The sequence below is a fragment of the Sabethes cyaneus genome, chromosome 2 (assembly GCF_943734655.1).
Source record: "Sabethes cyaneus chromosome 2, idSabCyanKW18_F2, whole genome shotgun sequence".
In the NCBI taxonomy this organism is placed as follows: domain Eukaryota; kingdom Metazoa; phylum Arthropoda; class Insecta; order Diptera; family Culicidae; genus Sabethes; species Sabethes cyaneus.
Genome location: NC_071354.1, coordinates 131,813,128 through 131,825,864, shown reverse-complemented (window position 1 = coordinate 131,825,864; position 12,737 = coordinate 131,813,128). Strand labels below are relative to the sequence as shown.

Sequence of the window (12,737 nt, the reverse complement as noted above, 5' to 3'; positions counted from 1 at the left end):
TACCCGCCCGACGTATCACCCCCTCAAGAGAGAGGTAGAGCAGCGTGCAAGGTAAGCCGTCACCTTGCCTCAACCCTCACTGTGTCTGCTCGAAGGGACTCGAAAGTGTCTCCGAGATTAGCTTTAGCATTACCATATGACATTGCACACATCGTAGACAGGATTGCCACATGCACAGATTATTCTGTGTGTAACAGATATTTGAAAGAAATCGCCTGTACAGAATCTGTATGCATAGAATACAGATTTTCGCCAATAGCAAATATTAAACAGATTTTTTAACTTTTACATGAATGAGACGAAAATAGTCAGCAAAATGACTCCCTATCTCTTTCACTCTCATTGCTTTGCATTGGACAGATTTTTGCACAGATATTTTTCCTCGCTGTACAGATGGCCAGATTTTTCCAACAAAAACATAGAATTATATGTGGCAACCAGGGATGCCACATATAATTCTGTGTTTTTTGTTGGAAAAATCTGACAATCTGTACGGCGAGGAAAAATATCTGTGCAAAAATCTGTCCAATGCAAAACAATGAGAGTGAAAGAGATAGGGAGTCATTTTGCTGACTATTTCCGTCTCTTTCACTCTCATGTAAAAGCTCAAAAATCTGTTTAATCTGTGTAATTTGGCGAAAATCTGTATTCTATGCATACAGATTCTGTACAGGCGATTTCTTTCAAATATCTGTTAAACACAGAATAATCTGTGCATGTGGCAACCCTGGTGGCAACCCTGATCGTAGATGGCTATATAATCTCATTGTATACCTGGCAACGTCCGAACAACTGCAGGAGAAGTGGGTAGGAATGTTAGTGTAGCATCTACTTTTGAAAGTACAGAGTACCCATACCCATACTACTTTCGTAGATGTTACAGGAAAACAGAGGATATCGTATTAGTAGGGCAAGGCAAACAATAATGATAATGAGGAAGCTTTATTCCGTAATAAAGTTTGTATAGAGTAAGGAGGGGTAAAAGTGCGATGCGGGTAAAAGTGCGATTCAATGATTTATCAGTGCAGATTCCGAGTAAATTTTCTACATTGGCATGGATGGGTGACCACTTTGACAGCTTCAATCTAACGTAAACTTTGGTTGCTTACGAAGCATAGTTGCTGAGTTATGTGCAAATGTTCTTTTAGGGCGGTTTTGATGTAATTTTTCGTTATACGGCAAATACGATATCAACAGGAGGATATTGCCTGTTGAAAATTTATAGCAGCGTTTTACATCAGTCACCTATCTGTTTTGAAAATACGGTGAAAATAATTTACAAAATATATTTCGCTTTTCCGCAATTTAATCTAACCCCGTCAAGCGCCTAGCGGGGTAAAAGTTCGATTCACGGACGGTATTTCACTCTAATTTCACACTTGCTCTCAACACTGTTACTAGTTCGTTTGCGCAACGTTCATTCAACTCTTTTTCCTCACTTGTTCTTTGTAATACTGCTGATTCATTTGCGCAACGTTCAATCCACTTTGATTCCACACTTGCTCTCAGTAATACTGCTGATTCGCTTGCGCAGTGTTCAATCCATCTTTATTCCACACTTGCTCTCAGTTTGATGTCAGCTGATATGTTTGCCCAAAGGTCATTCCACTTTTATTCCACTCTCCTTTTTACCTGCTCTCAGCATTGCTGCTAATTCGTTTGCGCAACATTCATTAAACTTTTTTTCCACACTTGTTCTCTGTAATGCTGCTGATTCGCTTGCACAACGTTCGTTCTATTTTTGTTCCATTCTTATTCCACACTTGCTCTCTGTAATACTGCTGATATGTTTGCGCAACGTTCATTCCACTTTTAATCTACTCTCATTCTACACTTGCTCTTAATACCGTGTACCCCCATTGGTATGACCTTCTTTAATCTGAACATTTTTAATCTGTACCCCGGTGGTATGAATGCGTTCACATTAAAAACCGATCAAGCGTCACACACAATTGACGTTAAAGTGTACCGGCAAATTAAAAAAAAGCAAAAAATCTTAATGCGTTTCATCTTGCTCAGGAGCTTTGGCAATATAGCTCATATGCAACTTATCTCTCTCCAGCACTCAAAATAGACCATTTTAGTCGAAACTGCCGAGCCAATTTCGTATTATACAAACCGAACCTTTAGAATTCGCGCATGTTTGAGATGTTTTCGAAACGTTTGTTTTCGTCAAATCAAAACAACAAGTTCATAGGGTGCGCGTCTTGCGCGTGTGTGAAAATGAATAGAGTTACCAAATATTCAGATTAAAAATGAACTCGCCCAATCTGAACGAGCTGTTTTTCATATTAGCGGGGGTTGAGTGTAATGCTGCTGATACGTTTGCGCTAAATTCATTTCACTCTTATTCTACTCTTATTCCACACTTGCTCTCTGTAATGCTACGGACTCGCTTGCGCAACGTTCAATCAACTTTTATTCCATACTTGCTCTCTGTAATGGCGCTAATTCGCTTGCGCAACGTTCAGTTCACTTTATTCCATACTTGCTGTCAATAATACTGCTGATATGTTTGCGTAACGTTCATTTCACTCTTATTCCAATTGGTTTCCTTGGTTGCCTTTAAGCAACCGGTATTTCACACCTGCACTGCTGATGCATCTGCACATCTTTTGTTTGACTCTTATTCCACACTTCATAGTCCACATATTCCACACTTCGAATACTCTCTTAAAAGTCAGTTACAGAAGTTGATCAGAAAGAAGCTAGAAAAATGTTAGATATGACTTTTATACAACTTTATGTACTTCAGCAATTTCGCTTATTCAGGACCGGATGCTACAACACAGCAGTTATTCCACACCTTTTACTCTTACTCTTTACTCTTTTAAGTGCTACTGGTTTGTCCCCTGGGACGTCATTCGAGCTTGTTATTCAACAATGAATTATTGCTAAACAGCTTCTAATTTAGAAGAGGCGGCTTATCTTCAACTAACTAATAAGAGAGTGTTAACTAACCACAAGAGTTTTGTTAAAAATTTTTTATTAAACTTTTATTCGATGATTTATTAAAAAATACACAGATTGCGGAAAAAAGCGCTAGTTTTGATAGATGGAACTTTTAACCAGTAAGTTTTTCAACACATGTGTTGTTCAGCTACCAATGCTTGCACTGCTATGCACTTGTTCAATGGACATGTTTATTTATGACTTCAAATTATTTCTTGGGTAAAAAGCAGTTCATTAAAAAGGGGACTGAAAAGATATCAATAACTACCGAGGAATCTCATCATTGTGTGCCAGTTAATCGAGTTTGTAATCGAGATGCTGTCACACTGCAAACAATATCTAAGTGATAATCGTGATAATCAACACGGATTCATTGCAGGTAGATCAACCACTACACACTTAACAAAAAGCACCGAATTCGGTAATATTTTACCGAAATCTAAACAGCTGAACGTTCGGTAAAAATTTCGATGGTGCCAATCGACGTTTACAGATCATTAATAATGTTTGGTGCAATAAAAAAATTTACCGAACGTTCTGCTGTTTAGATTTCGGTAAAATTTTACCGAACCGATTAAGTGTGTACGTATCTTCTGTGTCTCACATCATATATTGGGTGCTTTGCCCAAAGTTAAACGCGGTCTAAAGGAAACACCGCGCTTGAATCAAACACCGCGCTAGAATTGTTGCCAGAATGCTGTAAACAGGCATGTTGTTCACCTAACTGGGTCGTCAAAAGTAACTAAAACTTTATGATTTCTGATAATTTTTTCCAATAATATCAAAATCGACGCGGCAACTATGAAAGAGCATTTCATTTTTGAGTTGCGCGGTGGATAATTTTCAATGAAACTCACAATATTGCAGAAGGCTTAGCGGATCATGCTCAAACCAAATTTAATTAATATCATCTATGCTGTTTTATCTGCGGCGTTCAACAAAATAAATAGAAGTTGAAAAGACGCAGGCGGGAGTGAGAGTAATGGGCTTTGTAGCTGCAAGATAATGGAGCCTTTTTTTTTGTTTTTTTTTTTCTTGTGTGGACTTATTACTGCGACCAAGCTGTAGATCCATTGTAATATCGCCCGGGTGTGTGCTGTAGCCTGCACCGCATATCGTTTTTGCTAGAGTGACTATATACAGAGTGGCAACAATGTCAAAATTGGAATGATAATTATCTGTCAGTGTCATTCCAATCGAGCAGACGATGTATCCAACTCGTATGCAGGAAAGAGAAAGAAAACCCTTGGGAACACCGCATTGCATACATTTGGGATGACTTGTCGCCACTCTGTATATAGTCACTCTAGTTTTTGCTACTATCGCTATTGAGTGAGCGATGAGCTGTTATAAATTTTTTCATGCGTGCTTGTGTGTATTGGGGTTTACGCTTCTTCCAATGCTTACCTACTTTATCCACCTTGCTCCACATGACAGTGCTGTCCCCAAATGTACACTCTTAAATGATTCTACCTGTAAATTGGTCGGATTTAGTTAAAGTTAGGTTGAAACTACTCAAAATGTCCTTAAAGTGTACAAACTCAGATTTTGAGTAGTTTTTCAACCAAAAAATTGGTAGTAGGAACTTAAAATTGCGTTATTTGTCATAGAGAATAATTCAATTATCGGTAGCAAGTAGCCAAAATTGGTTGAAATTTTTACCCAAAGTTTGAGTTTGTACACTTTAAGGGCATTTTGAGTAATTTCAACCTAGCTTTAACTAAATCCGACCTATTTACAGGTAGAATCATTTAAGAGTGTAGCCAATCCCTGGCGCAGCCAGGTCTGCTATCAGTGCATTAAACTATAAGGGTCTCATTTTTGCACTGTCAATATGTATCCTCCGAATAATATAGATTTCAGCATGTAGGAAGGGTAATGAGGGGCCTGAGAATAAACCCATGCTAAAGTCACTTTGACATCAAATGGCCTGATTCTACTGAGATTCGAACCATTCGCTTGTCAAGCTACAGAGAAGAACCAACATATTTCTATGATAGAGGATACTCGCAGTTTAATCTCTTCATAACCAACAGAAACGAAAAGGTTTTCTGCCGCCGGAAGCATATTTGTCCCATGTTACAAAACACGAAAATGAGAAAATCGCACGCAAAGTTGAAAGACTGATTTTCCTAAAATTACTTAGTTTTCATATAATTATTCATCCCTCTTTGTGATAATAGCATAGCATAGCATAGTTTAACCGCCCGTGAGTTGCCCGCGATTGATCTAGATCAGCTGAGATTGCACAAAAGACCTTCAGAACGATGCTTGGGAGTAGCAGATCATTCTCAGTGTGCATTTTCTGGTGATCTAATTCTTTGTGATGATCAATAGCAAAGCTGGCCACGCCCATGCAGGTCAATTTGGGAGGGAAAGGAATGTTAGTCCGACACTTGCTGCTACTAGAGACCGAGGAATCCTCTGCATCATCCACAAGTATCACAGGAAGGAGTTGTTGTTAGTAGAAAGGAATTGATCTGGATCCACCGAGACAGGTGGTGCGATCACTGTCATTCGAGCTTGCGTACGATTTGAGGACGTTTTTGGTTACGTGGCCATTGCGAAACAGGTTGTGGAGATCCGACATACCGATATAGGAAAAAACTATGAGAAATCATCAGTTTACCGCACCGAAAGTTATGTGCTATCAACATATTCGATTCGTTCGAAATCGCGCGCGGTCAGTTATTAAATACCGATAGACATTTGTTGCTATGCGCGAAAGCTGTCCCGAGCCAAACGGGTTTATTTTGGCAATTAAATCGAAAACATTGACTGCGCGAGATACCTTTTGGCATTCTTCGATCATAGAACTTGCTTAAAAACTCTGATTACTTTATTAGGGAGCTGTATAAAAGCTATCAAGCTTTTAATATTTGATATTCATATGATAGAAATAACGTGCGATGTTCCTAAGTAACCGATTCTACGATTAAATTACACGTTTATAAGATTTCAATAAAAGTTCCGGTTGGTGAACGCACCATTGCTAAGTGTGCTCAAATGAATTCAAAATGGCGTCCTAAAACAACCGCTGTCGGAAAAATGTAACGAGCGAGACACGAAAGCAAACAATGCTAAATTACCATACGAAAAGATTCTCAGTATGTAAGTACCAGTTGTTTGAGACTAACCTGGATATTCGGAAATTTTCGTGTAAAGCCAGTAATTAAGAAAATTAAGATAAAAAATACAACTGTTTTCTAAATGAAATATAATGGTAATGGTACTACATAATGAACCAAAGTTTGAAAATTTATATCGAGAAATATTATACACATGCGAGATTTACGGTGGCTTGAAAACCTCGTGACAAATTTAAATTTATTATAGCTGAAATTAAAAATCAGGCACAATGAAGTGTACCAATCTAGTCCCTAAGTTGATAAGCATTTCCTCCTATCAACACTAATGTGCAGAGATATAGCGCCCTGCACGCGTATTCATCCCTCTTTGAGATAATGTTGAAAAACTTCACTAAATTTTGTATACAACTTGAAACCATTTTATATGAAAAGGTATATGCAGCGAGACAAATATGCGTCCATTTTTCCAGTGGGACAAATTGGCTTCAAATTTTTTCGAGTTTTTCTAGTATAAACACCATGTTTTCGATTCATATTATAAAAATATATATATATATATATATATATATATATATATATATATATATATATATATATATATATATATATATATATATATATATATATATATATATATATATATATATATATATATATATATATATATATATATATATATATATATATATATATATATATATATATATATATATATATATATATATATATATATATATATATATAATTATAACGTTAGACAACTGTTGCACTTCCTCTGCATCAACTGCTGTCAATCTCAAGCTATTTAAATCCCTGATCCTACCGCATTTCCTGTTTGGTGATGTACTCCACATCCGCACCAGCGCAAGCTCTTTCGACCGGTTACGTGTCGCACTAAACTGCTGTGTGAGATACGTGTACGGGCTGAACCGCTATAATCACGTGAGTCACCTGCAGCAGAACCTCATTGGATGTCCGTTGCAACACTTTTACGCTTATTATAGATCATGCAAGTTCTTGAAGAACTTGCTAAAACACAGTCTCTCAGTATTCTTCATCAGAGAATTATCCAAACTCGTGGACGCCAACTGCAAAACCTTGTGATACCATCGAACAACACTGCATGTTACGCTGGTTCACTGTTCGTTCGAGGTGTGGTAAATTGGAACTCGTTATAGGGTTGCCAAGTCTCAAAATTACAAAAACCGGCCGGTCGGTCCTGCCTTCAATGAAATGGGGGGGGAGGTTGTGGCAGCATTATTTTTAGAGGATTAGCCTGGAATGTGTAATGTGCGTTAATGACATTGTATTTGGGTAGTCACCGGAAGTCGGTTGACAGTTTTCCGTGTAAATGGGATGAACAGTCAGTTGTGGAGATAGCGAATGGTATAGGAATCAGAGTAACAACTACTTGCTTCTGGCGCAAGTGGACAATTTAATGTATATTACCGCCAGAAGCAAAGTATTGTCACTGCAAAACTGGCTATCTTCAATAATTCACTGCTCAGGATTGCTAATAAATTTATCAGAAAATTTACAAATTAGACAAATAGTACAAATCCAGCTTCATGTGTCGGAAAACCGGCCTTTTTACAGAATTGACCGGCCACCGGCTTTGCAAGTGAAAAACCGGTCGGGCCGGCCAAAAACCGGCCACTTGGCAACCCTAACTCGTTACCGTCCGATTTGAAGCGCTTATCGTCGGAAGCAATGTACAAGAGAGGCTGCATCAATTTTTGGAACTTTAAATTGACCAAGGAAGATAATTGTTCTGTTGTTAGTTGAATAGATAAATAATAAGAATAATGTACCTAAAGTGATAGAAACTCGGAAGTGGCAAATTTTAAAAAGATTCATATCTCTCGCTACTGGACAATAAAGTAAATTAAATAAGTAAAATAAAGAGAAACTGTCATGTACGAGGTGAGTAAAGTAGAGAAAGCATTGAAGAAAGGACACAGAGAACAGATTAACAGGCTCGAAGGAAGTAATCGATTTTTTGTGTGTAAAATCTGTCGGTAGCGCCCTCCAGAAATAGTTTGCCAAACGCATAAAAAAATATCCATGTACCTTTATCAATATTTCTTTGTGCTGGAGTTACATAGCAGCGATGGCAGCGACATCAAGATTTAGTTTGCCACTTACTGCTCAAGGGGTGCTCTATTGAAGGATTACTCGTAGATCACATAAAAAACTTTTACACACTTTTTGTCAATTACCTGGTAGTCTGTTCTCTGTGGAAAGGATATCCAATTACACACAAGCACGCATAAAATTCAATAAGCACTCAATAGCGATTATAGCAAAAATAAATGCAGTACGGGTTATACTGCAAACACCGGGGCGATATCACAAAGGATCAAGGATACTGGCATTGATGAGTCCTTAGGCGTGGTACACAAATTACGTAACTCAAAAAATCCGGATTTTTTACCCCCTCCCTCCCCTATGTAACGATAAGTAACGCTTGGTATAACCCCCCCCCCCCCCCCCCATTAAATTACGTAACGTTGGCCAAACCCCCTCCCCCCTTGACACTGAAAAAATTCACATAAATCGTATAAGTTTTTATTTTAATAAATTGAACAAAATCATGTTAAAAACAACAACCAGGCACTGATCCATGTTGAGGTCAATTGGTTTTCAACCATAACATTGTGTCGCCAGTAATAAATTGGACTTCCGGAAAAACGGCAAACGATTTTTCTTCCGTACCATGTATTAGTGTCGGAAGTAGTGCGCTATAGCAAATGAGACGTGCACTACTTCCGACATTAGGTTTAATGTACGGTACGGAAGAAAAATCGTTTGCCGTTTTTTCGGAAGTCCAATTTTGTCCTGGATACACAAGATTTGAAAATGTACTAGGATCGTCTTCACCAGTTACAAACCAGAATTTTGAATTTGAATCTCTACCAGTTTCAATCAATTCACTGTTTCACACCATCAACACGTCCTTTGTGTTACGTAACTATTCTTCGGTCTCCCCCTCCCCACTATGTAACAAAAAGTAACGCAAACTGGACCCCCCTCCCTCCCCTTCAAGGTTACGTAATTTGTGTACGAAGCCTTACAGGAAAAAACATCGGCGGGAGTGTGTTTTGTTTTACTTTAGTTCTTACCTCGCAGGTAGTAAACTGATTGTGACTCCCACAAGGCAGTCATTTGGGACCGTTAATCTTCCTGCTGTACTTCAATTATGTCAACCACGTTCTTAAAGGCACTGGTTTATCCGACACCGACGTTCTGAAGATTTACTTGAGAATTCACTCCAAGGTCGATATAATTTGTCTTCAACGAGAGCTTGACACATTTATGGATTGGTATAACCGGTATAACTTCAAATGCATGCTCGTGGAACCTGAAAAATGCTCCATTGTTTCTTTCGCCCGAATCTGTCAACCTGTAATTTTCCTACAAGCTCAATTGTACTGAAATCCAACGTGTCGACCAGGTGAAGGATTTCGGCGTTATCTTGAACAGTCAGTTATCGTTTAGACGACAAATTTCCTACATTGTGGACAAAGCATCCAGAACTCTAGGATTCGTCTTCCGTATCGCTAAAGGCTTCACCAACGTGTATTGTCTCAAGGCGTCTGTTATACTGCTCACTCATCCGTTCGACTCTCGACTACGGTTCCATTGTGGCATCCGTATCATCAAAACGGGCTGGCCAGAATTGAGTCGATTCAACGCCACTTCTTACGTATTGCGCTCCGTCATCTACCTTGGCGAGATCTGTGCTGATTGCCAAGTGACGAGAGTCGATGCCAATTGATCCATTAGGAGACACTTCAGGTGCGTAGGAACGTCGCAAGAGCTTTGTTTGCTGCTGTTACATTGCAGGGAAAAATCGATTGTCCTGCTATTTTGGGAATGATTAATTTGAACGTATGTTCCAGGGCACTGCGGAATGACGCAATACTGCGAATACTATTTCAACGTTATTCTGTATTTCGAACGGATTAGTATTTCGAACAAAATTTTTTTCTAACCGAATTTCCGCCAGCAAAATCAAATGGGCAAAACAACTCGTTCGAAACAAGTCGAACGAAATAAAGATTCGTTTGAAATACAGAATAGGGGTGTTAAACTAAGTTTATAACATCTCACTTATATTTTTTCTTTCTCCCATTACATATATCCCATATCCATCCAGGGAGGAACGACACAGTATGAAACGACCTATATCAAAAGAGAAACTAAAGAACAACGACAAATTTAGGTGGGGAGAGAAGGCACAGGAGTACCAGGTAAACCCTACAAGGCTAAAGGTAAATGAAGGTAAAGTACTTCAGCGAGAAACTAGCAGTAATATATGCACGAGTTCCAACAACGCTAGAATTTTTAAAGAAGTTTAAAAATACTAAAATGCTGGAAATTATTTTAAAATTAGCATCACTAATTTAAAGCTCATATGTGTTCCCTGACTCTCAAGCAAGAAGGGAGAGACATCGCACCACAGTAAATTTATTTTATTTTCGAAACCTATCTAAAGACAGTAATGGCCAACCAGTGTTCAACCGGCCAACATAGGCTAGCTAGTCCGTCTGGAGTTGCCGCTGCAAGATAGAAGTTACAATTTAGTGTTTTTGGGTTGAGCCTTGAAAATCAAGCTGCCAGGCGGCTCCAACTCAACACCCTACAAAAAAAAAAGACTATTTGATATACAATGCATAACGTGGTATCTTATTGCTTTATTCTTTATTACAATGAATAACTAGTTCTAATGTAGAACCTTTTATCGGGTTAGTCACTCATTATTTTCTGTCATTGAATCACACAGTTTGTTAATATCACAGAGCAGTTGCAATTTTCTTACTGGATTTGTACCACTTGGTTTTATTTTTTCTTTGACTATCATTTAATCCTTCATCCATTGTTGTGCGACTTTCAGACGATGTCAATCCAAATTTACTATACCATTTCCGCTTTTTCTTCTCCTTTGGTAGCACCGCTTCTGTTTTAGTTGCAAGTTCTAACGAACTGGAAGTTTTTAGTGTGTTGCTACTACTTTTAGCTATATCCCAACTAGAGTAAAACCTTTTTGCAGATTCTCGAGAATCTAATGCACGCGGTGATATAGTGGGTGCAACCTCTTTTTTCTGTCTTTCTGGTATTGATTCAGTATCTAAGGATGGCTTTGGCTCCTGGATGTTATCTCTAGATGCAGACGGTAAAATAGCCAGTTCCACGGATTTTGTGGCTTCTCTGTAATGAAACAGTAATTAAATACAATATTTTCATGAATAAAAACAAAATCGTACCGAAACTCAGTCGGCGAAGACTCTTGTTTTGTCTTAATTGCGCCTTCAAGTTTATCCCAAAAATTGTATAATTTATTAGAACGCTCGTAGTCTAAGATAAAATAAAATTGCAAATTGGGCGGCAGTACCATGCGCTTATAAACACACGGAATAATTTTACGTTTCTTTTGTTCAATCTGCAATGCTTGTGCGAAAGTAACAAAAAACTCGTTAAGCGGACTGCTAAGAAACTCTTTGGAAATCACAATTACTAATCGACGACAGCGCTCAGATATAAGTCGAATAATCGCTTCATGTTCAAAACTTATGCCAGCTAGAAGATCACGATCTTTTACGCATACCTGTCAAAACATATGCATATTATGTATTAAATACAACTATTTAAATGTTAACATAACATACCTTTAACCGTCGCTCTTCTAGTCGCTCAACCATTTTAGTAGCAAATTCAACATCTGCATCTGCAAACAAAACGAATGCATCATAAATTTGCTTTTTGCCGCGCGTGTCGTCAACTGTAATAATATCTTCATCCAGTCCCAAACAATTATTTATTATATTTTCCTGATTGATTTTGCCTTCAAGAATTTTGTTTGTTTTTTTCTGTTGCTCAGTAATAAACCTCACTGCATCATCGACTAAAAAAATACCAATTGAAACCTATAAAGTTATTAAATACAAAAACCGGTCTCTCACCAATATATTTGTTGCTACTGTCCACAACATCCCAGCGATCAATGACACCAAGCACATTCTGCAATTCCTTTAGGTTGGCCGAATATTTAAGGCTTTCAGAAATCTCTTCCCACAGATGCAACACCCGTTTCGTAGGATTGCTGTTATTCTCCAGTTCAGATATGTAATGATTTTCAAAGCCAATTACTTGAAACATACCTCGCCAATCACGCCAATAACCTTCTTCTGATTTGAAAATTTTCTTGCGATTCAATAACGCGGAGAGCAATTGATAACTTGGCTGTCGTAAGGCACTCAGTGGAACTTCGCCTAAATCTACATTGTAAGGATCCGCGTTGTCCGCACAATTCTGAACCGCAGGATACACCATATTCAGTAAAATTGATTACTAGATTTCAACAAATTAAAACTCGTAGAATAGAGCCAACGATGATGTCACTTTAGTGCGTAATATAGATAGATACAAAGCTTTCAATTTATCTTATCACACGTAAATTATTCTATATATTCACGCAGGTAAATAATAAACATGATCTGCGGCGATCAAAAATTTTTTATGTTGGTGACGGCAGAATATAGATGAGGTAAAAACGATATACAGTCGGTAACAAGGTCGGTAATAAGGCAAAACTACACTGAAACAAGAATCATGGTAATTGTTAATGGATCATTGGAAAAGCTAAAAAATTTCATAGATGGCTCCAGCATAGACATGTTCTGTCAAACACACTCG

At 38.1% G+C, this 12,737-nt stretch overlaps 1 protein-coding gene across 1 annotated transcript; it reads right to left on the bottom strand.

Moving 5' to 3' along the window:
• Positions 1 to 10,728: 10,728 nt before the first annotated feature.
• LOC128736974 (myeloid differentiation primary response protein MyD88) lies at positions 10,729 to 12,478 on the bottom strand. Its single transcript, XM_053831497.1, has 4 exons — positions 12,005 to 12,478; positions 11,711 to 11,946; positions 11,309 to 11,649; positions 10,729 to 11,252 (listed from the first exon to the last, which is right to left on the bottom strand). Exons 1-4 carry the CDS (start codon positions 12,372 to 12,374, stop codon positions 10,838 to 10,840), a joined length of 1,362 nt encoding a protein of 453 aa, XP_053687472.1. The 5' UTR covers positions 12,375 to 12,478; the 3' UTR covers positions 10,729 to 10,837.
• Positions 12,479 to 12,737: the final 259 nt, after the last annotated feature.